Below are 9,514 nucleotides of genomic sequence, written 5' to 3'. Positions count from 1 at the left end.
GTGGTGAGGGAATGTCTGAGGTACCGCATCCCAGGTAGAGGCAACAGCAGCGGTGAAAAGGCCTTGAAGAGGTTGCCTGGCCTGTTGGAAGAGCAGAGTGAATGAACAAGGGCCCAGATAGCCTTATAAGCCACCTCAGAACTCCAGCCTTCTGAGTAAGGGAAGGCATAGTTTTAGAGCAGGAGCCATAAGGTCAAGCAGCACTCTTTTCAGTTCTCAGTATTACACTACCATAGCTTATTTGTTGCTACCCTCTGATGGACACTTGGCCTGCTTCCAACGTTTTACACAAAGCACATCTGTTTTTCTTCCTCTCCAGATTTCAGCTGACAATCTTCATATTAAAAACTTTGTCAGCTGTGTGTGTTGGCAGAGGCCCAGAATGCTAGGCTGAAATAGGAAGATCACAAGTTTGAGTCCAGCCTTGACATCATAGTAAGAACCTGGATCAAAATTTAAAAGGGGAGGGGTTGCAGTTCAGGTGAATGGGCCTGGGTTCAATCTCCAGTGTGTGCAGTGAGGTAGGGGTGTGAGACCAACTTGCACTGTAACCCAACTCAGAGAAAACAAAGTAGCTGGGTAAGGTGGTCCATGCCTGTAGTACTAGCTACTTGAGAGGCTGAGGCAGAAGCATTCCAAATTAGAGGCCAGCCTGGGCAACTTAACAAGACCCTGGCCCAAGTTAACAAGTGAAACAAAGGTTGGGGACATATTTTAGTACAAAGTCACGGGTTCAATCCCTAGCACACAGCAGCAATAACAACAAAAAAAGGAAAGAAGTAATGTGCAATCCCAGCTCAGATCCTCAGCCTGACATCTTTTTCCACTTTAAAATGGGGCTTCAGCGCACATCACGTTTAAAGGGGCAGGAAAGGTTCCCTAGCAAAGCATGGAGGTGGGGTTCCTAGCAAGGGAAGACATTCTGGGAGACCTGAGGGAGGGGCGGGTTCTTGGGGGCTTAGTTGCTCCAGACTCAGAAACACCTAAACAGCTACTCCTCAAAGGAGTAACATCTAGAATATATAAAGAACTGAAAGAAATCAGACCCCCTAGATTTAAAGACCCAATGCAAACATGGGCATCTGAAATGAACTGACACTTCTCCGATAAAGAAGTACAAACGGCAATATATAAAATAGATCAACCTCATTCGAGAACTGCAAATTAAAACAACACTGAGATTCTATCTCACTCCAGAAAGAATGGCTCTCATCAAGAAATCAGCGGGCCGGGGATTTAGCCCAGTGGTTTCGCCGCTTGCTGCGCAAGCGCAAGGACTCGAGTTCAATACCCGGTACCAAAAAAAAAAAAAAAATCAGCAACAAATGCTGGTGAGGCTGTGCGGGAAAAGGAACCCTTCTCCACTGCTGGTGGGAGTGTAGACTGGTACAATCTCTATGTAAATCAGTATGGAGATCCCTCAAAAAACTAACTGAAGGTTCCATTTGACCCAGATGTTACCTTCTAGGTATCTTCCTAAGTAAAAAGCATACCACAGTGCTAAGTGCATACCCATGCTTATAGCAGCACAATTTATTATAGCTAAATCTTGTTAACAGCCCATATGCCCACCCACAGGTGAATTAATAAAGAAAAGGTGGTATTTAAGAAGAATAAACTTGAGTCGTTTTTAGGTAAATGGATGCACCTCAAGACCATAATATTGAATGAAGTAAATCGGACACAGAAGTTTAAACATCCCATTGTTTCCCTTGTACGAGAACCCCAAAGAGTAAACAAGGAGCATAATGGAGGCTAGACATTGGGAAGTGGGAAGGCGTTCACAGAGGACGGGAACAAGCGAGGGGGCAGGGAGATGGAAAGGAAAAGGATAAAAAAAGAGAATTAGCAAAAAATGGAAACAAAGATCTTGTAAATGGGGAGAGGAAGGATTAAAGGGAAAGGAAGAACTGGACATATTCCATAGTTACAAATTCCCTATGTGATCATTACGTATGACTGGTATATACCAATTTTTTTAAATAAATGTAAAAAAACACCCATCGGGCAGCCGCAACCCTGGAGGACCAGAAAGTCTAAAAGAAGTGACAGAAAGGCAGACCACAGGGACCTCCCCGTAAAAAGGAGCAGCGCGGCGCAGCTGCGCCTGCGCAATGGCGGCCGCGCCCAACCCGAGCGCGCTTCCCTTCCCACGACCTCCCGCCTGCGCCTGCGCAGTGGGACCCGCCTCGCTCACGCCTGAAAAGCTAAGTCTGGTTAGCTTTGCTTCACGACTGATGGGGGGAATATCTGCACGCTCGCCTACCCACTGTCTCTCTCCCTTTCCGGTCCACGAAACTACCAAATAACGTCTAAGTCCCAGTCTCCCCACGCCCCCAGTATCCACTCCTGGCCGTCACCCAGGTGCATTGTGGGAGGGGACGTATGTGGCCACGTGACGCGCTCCCACCAATCGGTGCGCAGACCGCACTTTGCGGCTCGGCTTCAAACACGTTACTGTGAAGCCGGGCGGCCTGCGGGGCCCGCCCCCTCCGCCTGAGTCTGGGGCCTTGCGAGAGTCGCGGGCCTGGGTGGGGGCGCCTGGCGCGGGGGCGGGGCGGCGGGGTCGAGTGACGGCCCGTTTCACCTATTCCGGCGCGTGCTGAGAGCGCGCGCGCCGCGCGGAGGGCCCCGCAGCCAATGGGGGCGGGGGGCGGCCCGGCCAGCGGGGTAGAAGGGGGCGGGCTCCCAATCCGGTTCCATCCGGTTCTCCACCGCCCCCGCCGTGGGTCCCAGCAGCTCTGGCGGCGGGAGGAGCGGCAGCGGCCAAGCAGCATAGCTCCGCGAGGCTCTCGTGCGCCGCGGCCCGCAGCTTCTGCACGCAGACCCCGCGACGCCAAGATGCCCAAGAGGAAGGTGAGCGCGGTCGCGGCGCGCACGGCCTCCGGCGCTCCCCTGACCGCCTGCTTCCCGCTCCCCGGGCCAAGCCCTGGCCCGCCAGGCCCACGACTGACAGCGCCGGACGAGCAGCGACCGGGGGCCTGCGCTGGGGTGATCGGGCGGGCGCGGGGTCCCGGGCGCGAGTTCTGGAACGTTCGGGGTGGGGGGGGAGCGTGACGTCACTCGGCCGGGCATTGTTCTCCGCGGGGTTGGGGCTGGAGGCGGCGGTCGGGGGGGTTCCAGGCCGCTCCGTACCCATCCCTGTGCTTCTCCTGCAGGTCAGCTCCGCCGAAGGGGCGGCAAAGGAGGAGGTGAGCGTCCGCGCGCTGGCCCGGGGCGGGAAGGGTGGGGAGGGGCGCGCCTTTGGCCTCGGTCGTTCTCGCTGATCGTGCTTTTTCTCTCCCCAAGCCGAAGAGGAGATCGGCGAGGTTGTCGGCTGTGAGTATTGAAACCTTCTACAGCTTTCATTTGCCCGGTGATCGTGCACTCCCCTAGCACGCTCAGCGCTGCTTTTTCTTTTCAGAAACCTGCTCCTGCAAAAGTGGAAACGAAGCCAAAAAAGACAGCGGGAAAGGTAGGTTTCAAAACTTAGACGAGTGGCAAGGAAGGCCGTGGTGCTGCTTGATACCGGGCTTTTGTCGTTGTTGCTTTTTTTCTAATTGAAATTTTTAATGTGCATCTTAATTTCCATAGGTTTGTTTCCGGCTTGGATAAAATGTAATACAGAAATGGAACATTCAGTGTAAACGCTGCTGTGCAACTGTTCAGGAAAGTTAAGGTGTCAAAATATTAAAACAAGAGCTTGAGGCTATAAAGGAAACGTGTTCTCTGTTGTGTGTGCTGTGGTTGCCGGTCCCGTCAGTGCATGCTTGTACTTTTTTTTTTTTTTTTTTGGTACCAGGGATTGAAGTCGGGTCCTTGCGCTTGCCAGGCAGGCAGCGGAACCACTGAGCTAAATCCCCAGCCGAACATGCTTGTACTTTTAACACTAACCGCCAAGCCAGGGCTAGAGCCAGAAGGGGAATGGGAAAGTTTTTATCTGTATATCAGTTCCCTTCCGGCCAAGATTAGAGATCTTTCCTCGCTTAGAGTTGTGTTTACTGAAAACAGAACTATCGGTATTGTGGAAGCCGTTGGAGATGATGTTCTTAGGAATAACTTTGTCCTAAGGGGCTGCTCCAGAAGTGAGTCCAGACTGCGGGGCTTTGGGAGGACTTTCTTCTTGGTGGTCATCCTGTTGGTCACTTTGTAAGTGCGGAAAACAAAATACATGTAAGTTAGGTTTAAGCTTGCTTTTGGGTACAGCGTTGAAACCACTCGGTAAGGCTCTGCACATGCTTCCTGATGTGATTAATTTCTTTACATTCAGAACTTTGGAAAGTTTGCTCTTTGAAGGCTTGAGAAAAAATTTTATGCCTGCATTCCTTTCCTAAAATGTAGATGAAAGCTTAGCACTGCATAATCTCCAGAGGAGATAAGATTAAGACCTTGCTACCCCCAGCTTGAACCACTGGTGGTGCATTCATGACTGTCCTGTGTCCCATCGGGTGGATTGTACTCCCCCGTGGGACAGTCATGCGTGTTGCCCCCTGGGTTCAGAGCTACCGGGCATCCAGATATGAATTACAGCCCCATGGTGAACATCTTGTTAATTTTCTTGGTGCTGAAGGGCCTTGGATAAAACAATTAAGTCTTTGTTTAAAGTTTATTACAAAGCCTTTTACGCACATACATAGAGCTGAATTGTAAGACTTGATTTCTTCAACAAAACATTGTTTTTGCGATTTAGAAAATAAAGTTTCAAAGAAGTAATCATGGCATATCAACTTAGAATTTCTCACACCAGAAAATAATTCAGTAATTCTGTCAGCAGAGTACCCCAGAAACTTATTTTCATGAATGCCCAAAGAAATAGCGAATCTTGTTACAAAATACTGACCTCAGGAATGTATTGAAATTACCCAGATTTGCCAAAAGTTTAGCTCAGTGATTCCGCTGCCTGCCTCGAAAGCACAAGGTCCTGAGTTCGATCTCTGGTACCGAAAGAAAGAAATTACCCAGATTTTTTGCTGCTTTTTATTTTCTTTTGCCTTAAACAATTGGCTAAAATACTTGCCTAGTTCTCTGCTTTTTCTTTTTTCTTTTTTTTGGTACCGGGGATTGAACTCTGGTCTTTGGGCTTGTGCAGCAGGCGGCAAAACCACTGCGCTAAATCACTGGCCCCATTTTTGTCTTTTTTAAAAAAATTCGTGGGCGTGTGTGGGTGTGCTGGGAATCGAACTCCGGACCTTGCACTTTCAAGGCAGGCAGCAGAACCACTGAGCTAAATCTCCAGCCCTTTCTTTTTTCTTTTATTTTTTCTGGATCTTCCCTAAAATGTTTTAAATGAAAGTAGTTGAGAATTTACCCTCTGGGTTTGGGGGAGCAGATGTAATAGTTTTTCTTTTTTCCTCTCAGTGAAAGATCAGTGGGTAAGTTTTTCTGTCAGCATCCCTTGAGTAAAAGTTGGTGAAGCATTTTTTCTTTTTTGGTTTTCCATCTAGCTTTTGTAGTAAACTTTTGTCTTCAGGATTCAACTTTATTAAAGTCTTCAACAGAAGCTCAGCATTTCTTGTTGTACAGATTACTGTGGTAGACACACTACTCTCAAATCACTTTTAGTATAAGTTTCTGACTTACATCATTTCCTTAGAAGTAAATGCTGGTGTCTGAAAGCTTGAAAACTTAGTTTTTAAACTTTTTTCTGTGGGGGGGGGGGGTTACTGATGGAACCCAGGACTTTAAGCGTGATAGGCAACCACTGTACCACTGAGCTGTACCCCCAGCCTCTACTTCAGTGAGACCCTTCTCCCCCAGATGGGGATTGAACCCAGGGCCTTCCAGTTCCCAGCCTGGGCTCAGACTGATCTTCCTGGGTCAGCCCCCAGAGTGCTGGATTATAGGCTCAGGCCTATGCCACCTCACCTGATTGATTCTTTCTGTTGGAGACCTTTCAAGCCTATTTAAAAATCTCAAAAGTTTGTCATTTGTGATGGATTAATTTCTATGGTCTTATTTTTACATATTCATGTTAGGGTAGTGGTTGTGAAATTGAGACAAATCTCACTACAAAGAAAGACCTTTTAGGTATAGAAGCAGTTGTGACTCCTGTAGCAGTGTAGTTTCTAATATATTTGTCTATATAATGTACTTATCTTAAGACAGCAAGTCACTGTTGTCATTTTATGCAGTGTAACCACAGGTACACAGATGCCAGGCAGTGATTTTTCCCCTCTTGTGAAGTTGTGAAATTGTGAAATAGATTTGCCTGTCTTGCGGCCTTTTGAGTCAGTACCTGCTCAGTACCCTGTAAGGATCAAAATTCTCCTTACGTATTGATGGGTGGTATCTAAAAACACTTTTATGTTGCTTTAAAATGGCTTAAATTTTGAACTTTATAATGTTTCAGGTTGTACCATCATATTAATACCTATGCCTTTCAGATTCTTCAAACACCTAAATGAAAATGATAAGCCCAAAATTGGTCCTTTTAGCTCTTCATTATGTGATACCCAGGGACTAACTAGCAGGATAGTCAACATGGCTATACAGCATGGTGCTTTCTTCAGGTGAATGGTCTTCGTGTGAGGGTAAAAGTCTTGTCAGGACAATAGTTCTGTGGAATCTTTTTGTCGTTTGTGCCTAAGAGAAATCTGGGGGTTGGTAGGGTCCTGTTGGGTAACACTCCAGGAACCTCTCCACTTTACTTGTCTGTCGTGCAGCTTTAGAGAGCAGTGGGTGATGAAGTGTAGCTCAGGCTGCAGGTCAGCCATCTTGGCTACTGAGGCTTGATGCTCAAGGCCTGCTGTAAATTTTCCTAACATTGTTTTCCTCAGTGCTGGGTTGGGGCTGAAGGTAGCTCAGGTTGAAGTCCTGGTGTGTGACGTAGCCGCTGTCTGCCACAATCTGTATCATGTGGAAATGTGAGTGTGAGGTTATTCCTGAAGATGCCTTCTTACTGTCTTTCAGGATAAATCTTCTGACAAAAAAGTGCAAGCAAAAGGGAAAAGGGGACCAAAAGGAAAACAGGCTGAAGTGGCTAATCAAGAACCTAAGGAAGATTTACCCACGGAAAACGGAGAAACTAAAAACGAGGAGGTTAGAAGTGGCTGAGTGTGTTGATTGGGGTTCTGAACATTAGATCTTTATGAAAGTATATATGTAAATAAGTGGAAAGGTTTATTTTGTTGGTTTGTGTTTACAGTACTGGGGATTGAACTTGGCATTTGCACTAAGTTACATCCCCAACCCTTCTGTTATTTTTGAGACCAGGTTCTTAACTGTGTTGCTAAATTCCCCAGACTGGACTCAAACTTGGTGTGTTCCTGCCTCATCCTCCCAGAGTTCTGGGATTACAGATGTGCACACCACGCCCAGCTAAGAAATGTTAATGTATTTACTATCAACTTTTATGTTCAGGGGATTGAGGGGGTATTTATTTGAGACAGGGTCTCACTGTGTAGCCCAGGCTGGCCTGGAACTTGCAGCAGTCCTGCCTCAGCCTCCCAAGTGCTAGGATTATAGGTGTGCACCACCACACCTGGCTTCTTAAGAAATTTAGAAAAGATTTGATTTACTCACTTTTCTTTCACATGAATGTGAGGGCTTTTTAAACCAATTACTAGTGCTTTTGTTTTTTGTACTTTTCCATTTGCAGCGTGTAGGCTTGAATCTTGATTTGTTTTGAGATTGGGGGGCCTCAAATAGCTGGGACTATATGCACACGCACTCACCCCCCTTTAGCTTTGTGTTTGTTGGGTGCTTGATGCGTATTTCCTGACCTCATAGAGAGAGTGGAGTGGACCTGGTGGTGGATGCCTATAATTGTGAGGTTTAGGCAGGAGGATCTACTTCAAAGCCAGCATGTAGAGAGCATAAGGCCTCCCTGTGTAGTTCTGTTGTTTTGGTTTGGTTTTGGAGGAGTGGTTCTGGGCAGGCACATCATAGCTTTCTTGCCCTTAGCAGCACTACATATATTGCTTGGGGACCAATTTAAACAGCACAGCAGGTTACCCAAGTATGATATTTGTGGCTGTGAGTGGGCCACAGGGAAAGTGCTTTACATACCAGGGCCTAGAGTAGGTAGATTTGCACGTGCAGAACCTAGGGGTGAGGGTCAGGTGTGTTTTCGAGAGTAAAAGTTACATGGCCAGGCATGAGTACTCCCTGTAACCCCAGCACTCTTGGAGACTGAGGCAGGGAGATCACAAGTTCTAACCCACCCTGAGCAATTGAGTGAGTTAGTGAGACCCTGTCTAAAAATTTAAAAAGGGCCAAAGATGCAGAGGCCCTGGATTAAATCCTCAGTACCAGAAAAGATGGTTGTTCTGTAATGTATGTGACACTGAATGCTAATGGTCAGACCAAAGCCTTGAATCAGAAGTTTGCTCACCTCGCTTATTGCCTTTGGTTTGCAGAGCGCAGCCTCTGATGAAACGGAAGAGAAAGAAGCCAAGTCTGACTGAGCACACCGCATCTTATCAGTGCTCCCTGTCTCCCTTCTTGTACAATCCAGAGGAATATTTTTATCAACTATTTTGTAAATGCAAGTTTTTTAGTAGCTCTAGAAACATTTTTAAAAAGGAGGGAATCCCACCTCATCGCATTTTTTAAGTGTAAATGATTTTTTTTTAGAGGTGAAATCATTTGCTGGTTGTTTATTTTTTGGTACAACCAGAAAATAGTGGGATATTGAATTATGGCAGGCTTTGACTGTCCTGGGTGTCAGCTTAACATTCCATAGGTGGGGGTTAGTTTTATATCCTGCAATATAAAGCATACTAAATGGTAATTTGGAGTCACAGTCGTGCATTTAATATGTCTTGGATATTTTAAATGACTTCCCATGTTTTTAGTAGAATTGTTTCCTAAAGAAAACTACTTCCTGATTGTTGCCCTGTCAGAATTGTGTGTGCGTTGTAACATCTTTTTTGGTTGTGCTAGTCCAGTTTGCCTAATTTTGCTAATGTGCTGTGAAAGATCAAAAATTTGAGTATGTAGTGTATATGATAAGAAATTGTGAATTGATGAAACTTAAGTAACACTTCATCAGCGTTCGAAGATACTGGTACTTAATCTTTTGATGGAAAATTTGCCTCCAAATTTGAAGCTGGAAAGTCACTGGAATAACTGAAAAAGAAACAATACGTAGTTTTTTAGATTTTTGGTACGTGTGTTAAAAATTGTGTACAAAGTGAAGTGTCTGTACTGATCCTCAACACAACCAATAAAATCTAAAATGTGGAAGACAGTTGTAAAGTATGTATGTGGTTTAAAGTCTGGTTTACATTTCATTTAGAGAAATTCTGTATTTGATCCTTATGGGAGATTGTGTTGAACCCAAGGCCTTTGCATGGAGCTACCTCTCCAGCAGCCCCCCCCCTTTTATCTTTTCTTTGGTTCCAGGGATGGGACTCAGGATCTTGTGCTTTCGAGGCAGGCGGTGGAACCACTGAGCTAAATCCCTGGCCCCTCAGCCCTTTTTGAAATAGTGTCTCACTTGTGATCATGCCTCAGCCTACCTACCAGAATGCTAGTTACAGGTGTGCATCACCACAAAGTTCTTTTTTAATTTGAAGGAATTAAAATTTAAAAT

General features: G+C 46.1%; 1 protein-coding gene across 1 annotated transcript; it reads left to right on the top strand.

Moving 5' to 3' along the window:
• The first annotated feature begins 2,456 nt into the window (after positions 1–2,456).
• Hmgn1 (high mobility group nucleosome binding domain 1) lies at positions 2,457–9,169 on the top strand. The gene is made up of 6 exons (XM_004842364.4): positions 2,457–2,856; positions 3,159–3,191; positions 3,289–3,318; positions 3,404–3,454; positions 6,889–7,017; positions 8,337–9,169. The coding sequence occupies exons 1-6, from the start codon at positions 2,641–2,643 to the stop codon at positions 8,382–8,384; spliced, it is 507 nt and encodes a 168-aa protein (XP_004842421.2). The 5' UTR covers positions 2,457–2,640; the 3' UTR covers positions 8,385–9,169.
• The last annotated feature ends 345 nt before the right edge of the window (positions 9,170–9,514 follow it).

Source organism: Heterocephalus glaber, unplaced genomic scaffold, assembly GCF_053883595.1.
Source record: "Heterocephalus glaber isolate CG9 unplaced genomic scaffold, H.glaber_assembly_v1.0 deba00000122, whole genome shotgun sequence".
Taxonomy (NCBI): domain Eukaryota; kingdom Metazoa; phylum Chordata; class Mammalia; order Rodentia; family Bathyergidae; genus Heterocephalus; species Heterocephalus glaber.
The sequence above is the reverse complement of the archived record's forward strand: the minus strand, read 5'-3'. Positions and strand labels throughout refer to the sequence as shown.